Source organism: Bufo gargarizans, unplaced genomic scaffold, assembly GCF_014858855.1.
Source record: "Bufo gargarizans isolate SCDJY-AF-19 unplaced genomic scaffold, ASM1485885v1 fragScaff_scaffold_187_pilon, whole genome shotgun sequence".
In the NCBI taxonomy this organism is placed as follows: domain Eukaryota; kingdom Metazoa; phylum Chordata; class Amphibia; order Anura; family Bufonidae; genus Bufo; species Bufo gargarizans.
The window spans coordinates 70,218-82,426 of NW_025334067.1; the positions used below are offsets into that span (position 1 = coordinate 70,218).

Genomic DNA, 12,209 nt, shown 5'->3' on the forward strand with positions numbered 1-12,209 from the left:
TCTCTAGTGATGGATAGGCTGCATTCTCAGTGATGTCACCGCTGATCTCTAGTGATGGATAGGCTGCATTCTCAGTGATGTCACCGCTGATCTCTAGTGATGGATGGGCTGCATTCTCAGTGATGTCACCGCTGATCTCTAGTGATAGGCTGCATTCTCAGTGATGTCACCGCTGATCTCTAGTGATGGATAGGCTGCATTCTCAGTGATGTCACCGCTGATCTCTAGTGATGGATAGGCTGCATTCTCAGTGATGTCACCGCTGATCTCTAGTGATGGATAGGCTGCATTCTCAGTGATGTCACCGCTGATCTCTAGTGATGGATAGGCTGCATTCTCAGTGATGTCACCGCTGATCTCTAGTGATGGATAGGCTGCATTCTCAGTGATGTCACCGCTGATCTCTAGTGATGGATAGGCTGCGTTCTCAGTGATGTCACCGCTGATCTCTAGCATTTCCACTACATGATTAGTATTACACGCGGAGCAGTCATGATCATTAATACATTTTATTCACATCTGGAGTCGCGGCTTCTAATAAATAATAACTAGTTGATGCTGTCGATCCGCAGAGAGTCAGAGGAGCCCCGGCATCAGGTAAGCCACAGCACAGACTGGCAGAGACAACATTTCGTTCATAGGGCTGTCAAAGGGTTAACCGTTGTCGCAACCTGCAATGTTCTTTAGCGTAATGATACCCTTCCCAAAATCACAAAGCCTGCAAGTCACGCATACTAATGAGCAGACATGATGGGACACGAGGAGATTACAGGATCCGCCAGTTCATGACGCATCGCGGCGCTGCTTCTGTCAGACGTTCCACCACACTGTGCTCAGTGCTTCTAAAATGATTTTCTTCCACAATCATTTGCCCACCAGGGGGCACCATTTTGCTCGTAACAGAAGAGTGTATACCGTTCCTATCAAGGATAGCCCACCGTACATGCACAGCAAGCCCTGATAGTGGTCAGTTAGACTGGTAGTCGCTTCCCTGCACGTCATGGCGATGGGAGGAGACCACCGTGTCACAAAAAGAGACAATTATAGACATTGGGGGTCATTATCATGATATCTGCAAAAGTAGAGAAGTGGCTTCATCCAAGGATCGGTGGTTGCTTGTAATGCCATGTATCGCTCACTACGCTAACCTACCGTTGGCTCAGGAGGTGAGGAGGCCATACTAACGTTACATACAGCGGTCTGTGATCAGTGCTGGGGTACAACCCTGCTTCCTAGAAAGACCATTTTCTCCGGCTCGATGACAAACATATAGTAGAGATTGCATATCAGCATGCTGAGCAAAGGCAGGAAGGTCAGGCCGTAACCGAAACCTCGGAACGATCGTCCAACGGCAAAGGATAGCCAGTAAATCAGCCTGCAACATGGAGAGAAAATAAGTCAGCTGCAGGCAAAACCACAGAAGATGTTTGTTATGAGAAACTTGACAGACGTTACGCTCAGTGGGGGCGTCCGGCTGCTGAGACCCTCACTGATCGCTAAAATAAAGGGGCAGAAGCCAACCGTCCCTTCAATCCTGATCAAGTCTCCTCAGAGCAAGCGGAATACTTCCCACGGATCTGGGGAGAGTTGATCAGAAACAAAGGAGCACAGCGCTCAGCCGACTGCGGGAGCACAGCGCTCAGCCGACTGCGGGAGCACAGCGCTCAGCCGACTGCGGGAGCACAGCGCTCAGCCGACTGCGGGAGCACAGCGCTCAGCCGACTGCGGGAGCACAGCGCTCAGCCGACACAGCGCTCAGCCGACTGCGGGAGCACAGCGCTCAGCCGACTGCGGGAGCACAGCGCTCAGCCGACTGCGGGAGCACAGCGCTCAGCCGACTGCGGGAGCACAGCGCTCAGCCGACTGCGGGAGCACAGCGCTCAGCCGACTGCGGGAGCACAGCGCTCAGCCGACTGCGGGAGCACAGCGCTCAGCCGACTGCGGGAGCACAGCGCTCAGCCGACTGCGGGAGCACAGCGCTCGGCCGATTGCCTCTACCCCTCGTTTTAGCAATCAGCGGGGTGTCAGCGCTGGACAAGGCCTCTGCTATGTCACAAGTTCAATTTTTTCCCTAGGAGAAGTTGAGCCCCATCTTATGCTACCATTGAGGAGGAGAGTCCACTTTATATACAAACTACAAAGCCGATCCCACCAAAGCTCCCAGCCCGTCTTCTCCCCTGGATTATCACCAACGACGTTTGGTGGAAACATGTCAGATTACACCAGAAACTCTGAACTCTTTAGAGTTACCCAAGTCTTCCACTTAGCAAAACTTCCCATGTCCCAGGAAATGGCTCAGCAGAATACACAACGTTTGAACAGAGAGGGGAATTCTCTCCCTTCTTTATTCTATTGTAAACTCGCCACGTTCTGATACCAGGCTGGCCTATATGCATGGCTGGGAGGTGGATTGGGGAGAGACCCTCACACTGGAGCAATGACACGTTGTACGACTATCAGCGATGGGAGCCGGCACCTAACACCCTCCGTGTTTGGTGGACGTGTCCCATAGTGAGATGGTTCTAGACCAACATCAAAAGAGGATTATTTGAAGTGTTTGGGAGACATCTCCAGAACCTGTATATTTGCTGGGGCTTAAACCACCAACTTATAAGCATATAGGCATCCACAATATATCCTGATATCCATGAGGATTCCTGTTGCGTCCAGGTGGAGGTCTCTCTCACTTTCTGTATCCGCAGTTACCTGTTGCGTCCAGGTGGAGGTCTCTCTCACTTTCTGTATCGGCAGTTACCTGTTGCATCCAGGTGGAGGTCTCCCTCACTTTCTGTATGGACAGTTACCTGTTGCGTCCAGGTGGAGGTCTCTCTCACTTTCTGTATCCGCAGTTACCTGTTGCATCCTGGTGGAGGTCTCCCTCACTTTCTGTATCCGCAGTTACCTGTTGCATCCTGGTGGAGGTCTCCCTCACTTTCTGTATCCGCAGTTACCTGTTGCATCCAGGTGGAGGTCTCCCTCACTTTCTGTATGGACAGTTACCTGTTGCGTCCAGGTGGAGGTCTCCCTCACTTTCTGTATGGACAGTTACCTGTTGCGTCCAGGTGGAGGTCTCTCTCACTTTCTGTATGGACAGTTACCTGTTGCATCCAGGTGGAGGTCTCCCTCACTTTCTGTATGGACAGTTACCTGTTACGTCCAGGTGGAGGTCTCTCTCACTTTCTGTATGGACAGTTACCTGTTGCATCCTGGCGGAGGTCTCCCTCACTTTCTGTTTCGGCAGTTACCTGTTGCATCCAGGTGGAGGTCTCCCTCACTTTCTGTATCCGCAGTTACCTGTTGCATCCAGATGGAGGTCTCCCTCACTTTCTGTATCCGCAGTTACCTGTTGCATCCAGATGGAGGTCTCCCTCACTTTCTGTATCGGCGGTTACCTGTTGCATCCAGATGGAGGTCTCCCTCACTTTCTGTATCCGCAGTTACCTGTTGCATCCAGGTGGAGGTCTCCCTCACTTTCTGTATCGGCGGTTACCTGTTGCATCCAGATGGAGGTCTCCCTCACTTTCTGTATCCGCAGTTACCTGTTGCATCCAGATGGAGGTCTCCCTCACTTTCTGTATCCGCAGTTACCTGTTGCATCCAGGTGGAGGTCTCCCTCACTTTCTGTATCCGCGGTTACCTGTTGCATCCAGATGGAGGTCTCCCTCACTTTCTGTATCGGCGGTTACCTGTTGCATCCAGATGGAGGTCTCCCTCACTTTCTGTATCCGCAGTTACCTGTTGCATCCAGATGGAGGTCTCCCTCACTTTCTGTATCAGCGGTTACCTGTTGCATCCAGATGGAGGTCTCCCTCACTTTCTGTATCCGCAGTTACCTGTTGCATCCAGATGGAGGTCTCCCTCACTTTCTGTATCCGCAGTTACCTGTTGCATCCTGGTGGAGGTCTCCCTCACTTTCTGTATCCGCAGTTACCTGTTGCATCCTGGTGGAGGTCTCTCTCACTTTCTGTATCCGCAGTTACCTGTTGCATCCAGGTGGAGGTCTCCCTCACTTTCTGTATCCGCAGTTACCTGTTGCATCCAGGTGGAGGTCTCCCTCACTTTCTGTATCCGCAGTTACCTGTTGCGTCCAGGTGGAGGTCTCCCTCACTTTCTGTATGGACAGTTACCTGTTGCATCCAGGTGGAGGTCTCCCTCACTTTCTGTATCGGCGGTTACCTGTTGCATCCAGGTGGAGGTCTCCCTCACTTTCTGTATCCGCAGTTACCTGTTGCATCCTGGTGGAGGTCTCCCTCACTTTCTGTATCGGCGGTTACCTGTTGCATCCTGGTGGAGGTCTCCCTCACTTTCTGTATCCGCAGTTACCTGTTGCATCCTGGTGGAGGTCTCTCTCACTTTCTGTATCCGCAGTTACCTGTTGCATCCAGGTGGAGGTCTCCCTCACTTTCTGTATCGGCGGTTACCTGTTGCATCCTGGTGGAGGTCTCCCTCACTTTCTGTATCCGCAGTTACCTGTTGCATCCAGGTGGAGGTCTCCCTCACTTTCTGTATCCGCAGTTACCTGTTGCATCCTGGTGGAGGTCTCCCTCACTTTCTGTATCGGCGGTTACCTGTTGCATCCTGGTGGAGGTCTCCCTCACTTTCTGTATCCGCAGTTACCTGTTGCATCCAGGTGGAGGTCTCCCTCACTTTCTGTATCCGCACTTACCTGTTGCATCCAGGTGGAGGTCTCCCTCACTTTCTGTATCAGCGGTTACCTGTTGCATCCTGGTGGAGGTCTCCCTCACTTTCTGTATCCGCAGTTACCTGTTGCATCCAGGTGGAGGTCTCCCTCACTTTCTGTATCCGCAGTTACCTGTTGCATCCTGGTGGAGGTCTCCCTCACTTTCTGTATCGGCGGTTACCTGTTGCATCCTGGTGGAGGTCTCCCTCACTTTCTGTATCCGCAGTTACCTGTTGCATCCAGGTGGAGGTCTCCCTCACTTTCTGTATCCGCACTTACCTGTTGCATCCAGGTGGAGGTCTCCCTCACTTTCTGTATCAGCGGTTACCTGTTGCATCCTGGTGGAGGTCTCCCTCACTTTCTGTATCCGCAGTTACCTGTTGCATCCAGGTGGAGGTCTCCCTCACTTTCTGTATCCGCAGTTACCTGTTGCATCCAGGTGGAGGTCTCCCTCACTTTCTGTATCCGCACTTACCTGTTGCATCCTGGTGGAGGTCTCCCTCACTTTCTGTATGGGCAGTTACCTGTTGCGTCCAGGTGGAGGTCTCCCTCACTTTCTGTATCGGCGGTTACCTGTTGCTTCCAGGTGGAGGTCTCCCTCACTTTCTGTATCGGCGGTTACCTGTTGCGTCCAGGTGGAGGTCTCCCTCACTTTCTGTATCCGCAGTTACCTGTTGCATCCTGGTGGAGGTCTCCCTCACTTTCTGTATCCGCAGTTACCTGTTGCATCCTGGTGGAGGTCTCCCTCACTTTCTGTATCGGCAGTTACCTGTTGCGTCCAGGTGGAGGTCTCCCTCACTTTCTGATATAGGCCGGGAGAGTGGTGAGAGTTGAGCTGTTCTACGTGTCTTCTATTTTACTTCATGCCTCTACAAACTATATTTGGTGTCATCCACTAATATTAGCCAATGTTCACTTCTGCTGTATTTCTTCTATCCAGCCAATGGCTATGACCAAGAAGATCCCTGCTAGACTGGTGTACAACAGCACCCCTTGTGGGCAATGCAGGAAAACACCACTACATTTGTTTTTATAGATTTTTGGGGGTTTTCTCCTGTATTGTACATATTTCCTACAGTGTGTAACAGGACACAAATGGCCTGTAGTGTTATGATTTACATATTTAGTACCAGGAAATAAAAGGGAATTAGTCATGCATGTGATTTCTTTAGAAGGAGTTTTCCAGGATTACAAAAACATGGCTGCACTCATCCAAAAACAAACGCCACACCTATCCACAGGTCGTATCCTTGAAGACGCCAGGCACAGCCCATGGACAGGTGTGGTGCGGTTTCTGGAAGGAAGCTGCCATGTTTTTGTAATCTTGTGCAATGCCGTTAAGCAAAAAGGTGTGGGGTGGGCACTTACTGGGACAAGGAGAAGAGACAGGTGAGGAGTGGGATAAACTTCAGATGTTTCTGGGGCAGGTAAGTGGCCAGCACTGAGAGGTTGAAGAAGAACAAGACGAAGAGGAAGGTGCTCTGCTTCACGAAGCGTCTGTGGATGGTCACCTCTCGCTCCCGAGGTTTGAATGGATCGTAGGAAGAGGCGCAGAGACGTGAGATCCCGTGGATTATAACGCCTGGAGGGACATGGAAACACAAAATAATTTAGGGACGTCCCGCAGAAACCACCTCCCATATAATCTACGCTTAGCCCTGATTAATATTCGGCATACAAGTAAAGGACATTTTATACAATAGTTTTATTACATCCTTCATGAAGTGACTGGAGAAGGATTCTGGCCCCAGTCCTAGAAGACGAGCCGAGGCTGGAGACGCCCTCAGTTCACAGAAGGAAGATTTGCTGCACAAATGTCTGTGGCTTTCCCATTCATCTCAATAGGGCTTGCAGAGATCCGTGTGCTTCTGCCAGTACAACCCATTTAGAAGCAGGAAAACAAATCTGCCGCATGTGAATGTACCCTAAGCCTGAAGTTACACAATCCTGTCCTTCTTCTCACGGAACATGTCCTGCATCAATAATACCGCTCTATACTAGACAGGGATGGAAATGTACTAAAACTATGACCACATCTCCACCTATTACCAAAAATACTGATTTGTGGGAGAAGATTACCTGTGGATTTGTGCAGGTGTTATCCGCAGCAGGTTACGGTATCAGGAAAGTGGATGAGATATTACAAGCATGCCGTGGATTTATACTGTGCATTTCACCGCTCTCAATGGAGTAGGGGTGAAATCCGCAGCAAAGTTTGCACGTAACAAAGAAAGATTTTGCTGCAAAGGGGGGTCCGACAGCACATCCCAAGGTCCTACACTGAACATCAGGCAGGACCAGGCACCATATTACATGTATGGGGGTATCCCCACTGTCCCCAAATGGCAGATGTTGGAGGAATCAAGAGTCGGGAAAGATGGATCCTTTGTTCTCAGAGTAAATACGCTGCTGTCATGTGCACGCTTGGCTTGGTTCAGCAGGAATGGCCGAACATTCAGTGCACCAACACCTTAACGGTGCTGTTTAGGATTTGACTATTGATGGCCTATCCTCAGGACAGGTTATGAACACCTGAACGGTGAGGTTCTTATACCCCGTCAATCTGCGGTTGCAACTCTGGTGCTGGAATGACACCGTTTAGTCCACTGTGGACTGAGCTGACCGCTACAACGCTGCTCCCAGTCATACAGGCGCTGGAGCTGTGTATTCCCAGGGGGTGCCGGACGATGGACCTTCACCGATCAGATATTGATGGCTTATCTAGAGGATAGGCCTTCGGTATAAAATCCAAGCAATACCCCTAGAAGCCGACAAGAAACCAGCAGACTTGTGAATGCTCCTTTAGGCCTCATGCACACGGACACACTGTCAGTTTTTCATGGCCATTTTGCATCAGTGTGTGCATCCATTTTCTGGCCATGTGTCTGTTTCTAATGGATGAATTTGATTGGCAGTTATTTCTAGACCCACCCTTCTGAGAACACCCACAGGATGCTAGGCCCCCAGCTAAAATAATGTCCTCCATGTAGGCCCCCAGCTAAAATAATGTCCCCCATGTAGGCCCCCAGCTAAAATAATGTCCTCCATGTAGGCCCCCAGCTAAAATAATGTCCCCCATGTAGGCCCCCAGCTAAAATAATGTCCCCATGTAGGCCCCCAGCTAAAATAATGTCCCCCATGTAGGCCCCCAGCTAAAATAATGTCCCCCATGTAGGCCCCCAGCTAAAATAATGTCCCCCATGTAGGCCCCCAGCTAAAATAATGTCCCCCATGTAGGCCCCCAGCTAAAATAATGTCCCCCATGTAGGCCCCCAGCTAAAATAATGTCCCCCATGTAGGCCCCCAGCTAAAATAATGTCCACCATGTAGGCCCCCAGCTAAAATAATGTCCTCCATGTAGGCCCCCAGCTAAAATAATGTCCCCCATGTAGGCCCCCAGCTAAAATAATGTCCCCCATGTAGGCCCCCAGCTAAAATAATGTCCTCCATGTAGGCCCCCAGCTAAAATAATGTCCCCCATGTAGGCCCCCAGCTAAAATAATGTCCTCCATGTAGGCCCCCAGCTAAAATAATGTCCTCCATGTAGGCGCCCAGCTAAAATAATGTCCTCCATGTAGGCCCCCAGCTAAAATAATGTCCCCCATGTAGGCCCCCAGCTAAAATAATGTCCCCCATGTAGGCCCCCAGCTAAAATAATGTCCTCCATGTAGGCCCCCAGCTAAAATAATGTCCCCCATGTAGGCCCCCAGCTAAAATAATGTCCCCCATGTAGGCCCCCAGCTAAAATAATGTCCCCCATGTAGGCCCCCAGCTAAAATAATGTCCTCCATGTAGGCCCCCAGCTAAAATAATGTCCTCCATGTAGGCCCCCAGCTAAAATAATGTCCTCCATGTAGGCCCCCAGCTAAAATAATGTCCTCCATGTAGGCCCCCAGCTAAAATAATGTCCCCCATGTAGGCCCCCAGCTAAAATAATGTCCCCCATGTAGGCCCCCAGCTAAAATAATGCCCCCATGTAGGCCCCCAGCTAAAATAATGTCCCCCATGTAGGCCCCCAGCTAAAATAATGTCCCCCATGTAGGCCCCCAGCTAAAATAATGTCCCCCATGTAGGCCCCCAGCTAAAATAATGTCCTCCATGTAGGCCCCCAGCTAAAATAATGTCCTCCATGTAGGCCCCCAGCTAAAATAATGTCCCCCATGTAGGCCCCCCAGCTAAAATAATGTCCTCCATGTAGGCCCCCAGCTAAAATAATGTCCCCCATGTAGGCCCCCAGCTAAAATAATGTCCTCCATGTAGGCCCCCAGCTAAAATAATGTCCTCCATGTAGGCCCCCAGCTAAAATAATGTCCCCCATGTAGGCCCCCAGCTAAAATAATGTCCCCCATGTAGGCCCCCAGCTAAAATAATGTCCTCCATGTAGGCCCCCAGCTAAAATAATGTCCCCCATGTAGGCCCCCAGCTAAAATAATGTCCTCCATGTAGGCCCCCAGCTAAAATAATGTCCTCCATGTAGGCCCCCAGCTAAAATAATGTCCTCCATGTAGGCCCCCAGCTAAAATAATGTCCTCCATGTAGGCCCCCAGCTAAAATAATGTCCCCCATGTAGGCCCCCAGCTAAAATAATGTCCCCCATGTAGGCCCCCAGCTAAAATAATGCCCCCATGTAGGCCCCCAGCTAAAATAATGTCCCCCATGTAGGCCCCCAGCTAAAATAATGTCCCCCATGTAGGCCCCCAGCTAAAATAATGCTAAAATAATGCCCCCACGGTGTATATTATCTTTTTAACCGCCCCCAGCTAAAATAATGTCCCCCATAGTGTGTGCTTTTTTTTTTTTTTTAGGGCCCCCAGTTTTATAATGTCCCCCATGGTTTATATAATGCCCCCATAGAGTTCCAAAGCCCAAAAAAAAAAAAAACTCACCTTATCCACTTGCTCGCGCTGCAGCAGAACGGGACCTGCTGAAGGTGCGCGATGACGTCACTGCGCACTCCCACGTGTTTACGTCACCGCGCAGATTGCAGGTCCTGCTCAATGAAGAGAGAATAGACAAGCAAGTGGATGAGGTGAGTTTTTTTTAACCCCTAAATGGCCTGTGTACCCGTTTTTAACAGCCGTTAGACGGGTGCACTCCTGTCAATCGGCCGTTAAAAACGGTCCCATTGATTTCAATGGGGTCCATCCGGCCATAAAAACGGCCAAAAGCAGGACATGTCCTATTTTTGGATGGACGCTATTCACTGGCCGTTAAAATAACAGCCATGTGAATAGCTTTATAGACTTTCACTGGTACTAAAAATGGCCGTTACTTAGACGGCCGTTACACGGCCATTTTTCACTGTCTTGTGCATATAGCCTTAGACTAAACTATTTCGTAGCCTTTTTTATTTCACTGTTGTGTGAATGTAGCCTTAGAGGTCACTGGAGTAGAAGACATTATAGAACTTAGGGCTGTATGACAATAACAGATTATCTGATCAATATCTGTTCAATCAGACTAATAGTTGGTGTGTACAATAAAAGATCTGTGTGTGTAATGGACCATCTGACCAATAATTGGTCTGTCGGTGTAATACAGCCCTTACAAACAACCCAAAGTATTTACAACCTCACAGCGCATAAAACCTGTGACACAAAGGTCTAAGAAAATAGTAAAGATCAGATGGTGGAGGAGACCTCCTATACCACAACAGGAATCATTTCTTACCCAGTACGATGGGGAATGAGGCAAAGGCCGAACATCGCAGAGTGTACACCAGTCTGGTCGGCACATCCGGGATGAGTGGGGCATCAAATGGCAGCCATGCGTACGCCGCCAAAAGGAAGGCTGGGAAAATAATCATGGCGAGGACAAACGAGCCAACAAGTTTCAGGCAGGCTTTGTGGCACTGACAAAAGCCTGGATATACGGGCTCTTTTTCCACTGACCTTCGGGCGAGGCGCATTAGGGGCTCACTCTCAGGATCTCCTTTTTCCACGTCCACCTTATCATACTCAACCATCCGGACGTTCTTCTGTTCCTCCAGAGCAGGGTGTTCAACAAAAAATGCCGTATTAATAACCACCTGTGAAATCTTATCCTCGTCTCCAGTCTTCCCTGGGCGCTCTTCACTTGGGTCGTATAAGCCTGCGTTGCTCAGCCTTGCAATACACTCAGGTGGTTCGTTCTTATCAGGGTAGGGTAGTGTCACCTGGGCATCTTCACACCTGGTGCCCAAAAAATCATCTTCAGAGGAGTCTGTGTGTCTGGAGGTATCTGAGACCCTTCTGCTTCTTACTGAAGTACGGTCTACACCTGGTGTGGCCTCATCTTTCTTCTCTTCATCAACCAGTGGTTCTTCAGCGTTTTCTCTCACATTCCCTGCCTTGTCTTTCTTCTCTTCGTCCACATTTGGTTCTTCAGTGGTATCTCTCAGATTCACTGCCTTGTCTTTCTTCTCTTCGTCCACATTTGGTTCTTCAGTGGTATCTCTCAGATTCAAGTAATTTTCTACACACTCCTTGCACGGACATGTTGGGCTACTCTTTATCCTACAGAGTTTCGGTGATGATGGTTGAGTCTGGTCAAAGTAGTTGGAAGACTCTTTGTTTTCTTGAGGTTGATTGCTCTGCGCACTGTCCACGTCCTTCTTGTCTTCTAGATTTTCTCTGTCCTTATCTTCTGTAACTTCACACCTCACATTGCTGGTGGTCTTGGGCTCCTCTAAGTCATTTTTTACAACATCCAGTTCATAGAAGTCGACACTTCTTACCTTTTTTTTGTCTTCTGGAGTCTTCCGTGAAGCAAGAAAGCCTACAGGATCGATGTGTTTGCCCTCTAAAGAGTCCGGTTTAAGGTTTACCTTCAGAGATCCCGCCATTTTTGGTTTACAGTTCACTCCGGCTCTTGAAGGCCATTTACACCATACATCCGAATATCATTGAATATCTCCAATATCTCCAATGTCTTGGAACAGGCATCAATTCAAAATGATTTCTTAATATTATAACCCACGAATCTTCACAACGGCTGAACTGGTAACAAAATAAATAAGAAAAGTATTAATGTGGAGCCTTATAAATGACAAACGCTGGTTTACAACTGATTATCAAGAATCAGTGACAGTAACTTATTGATTTTCCTAGTCTACGACGTAAAGTCATAGTTTTATTAAAGACACGGAGGCGAGTATTGCTATCTCTTCCTTTACTGTTCCACCAATAGCAGCAAAGAAAATTTACATACTGAACATTGTAACCATGACAACCGTAGTCCCACCCCCATATAGCCCCTATAACAGGCAACTCCTCCTCTGGGTCTTCCTCTTTCTTTGGACCTGACACCAACACCGGACAGCAACCGGAACCGCCCAACAAGAAAACCGGAACTGGAAGCGAAACCGCACCGCTCCAAGCGAACTCCACAAACGAAGCCAACCGGGCTAACACTCCTGAGGAGAAAACAGAAGGACGTAGATCCCAAGCTTCAGCGGGAGCTCAACCTAGAAGAAACAAAGAGTATGGCAAGCGTAAATAACAGGTCAGACCCACAAGTCGGCAGTCCGAAAACGGCAGAGAAAACCGTC

General features: G+C 49.3%; 1 protein-coding gene across 3 annotated transcripts in view; it reads right to left on the reverse strand.

Annotated features, from left to right (window-relative positions):
- Positions 1 to 493: 493 nt before the first annotated feature.
- Positions 494 to 12,209, reverse strand: part of TMEM79 (transmembrane protein 79) — a 32,964-nt gene continuing 21,248 nt past the window's right edge. Inside the window, exons 2-5 of one of the 3 annotated variants that reach the window (XM_044272894.1) lie at positions 11,126 to 11,658; positions 10,352 to 11,065; positions 6,050 to 6,263; positions 494 to 1,375 (exon numbers count right to left, since the gene is read on the reverse strand). In XM_044272894.1, the coding sequence (XP_044128829.1) occupies positions 1,207 to 1,375; positions 6,050 to 6,263; positions 10,352 to 11,065; positions 11,126 to 11,504 (1,476 nt within the window). In that variant the 5' untranslated portion in view covers positions 11,505 to 11,658 and the 3' untranslated portion in view covers positions 494 to 1,206. Of the gene's footprint in view, positions 1,376 to 6,049; positions 6,264 to 10,351; positions 11,659 to 12,209 lie in introns of all 3 variants that reach the window. The other 2 variants (XM_044272895.1, XM_044272893.1) reach the window with 2 other exon arrangements.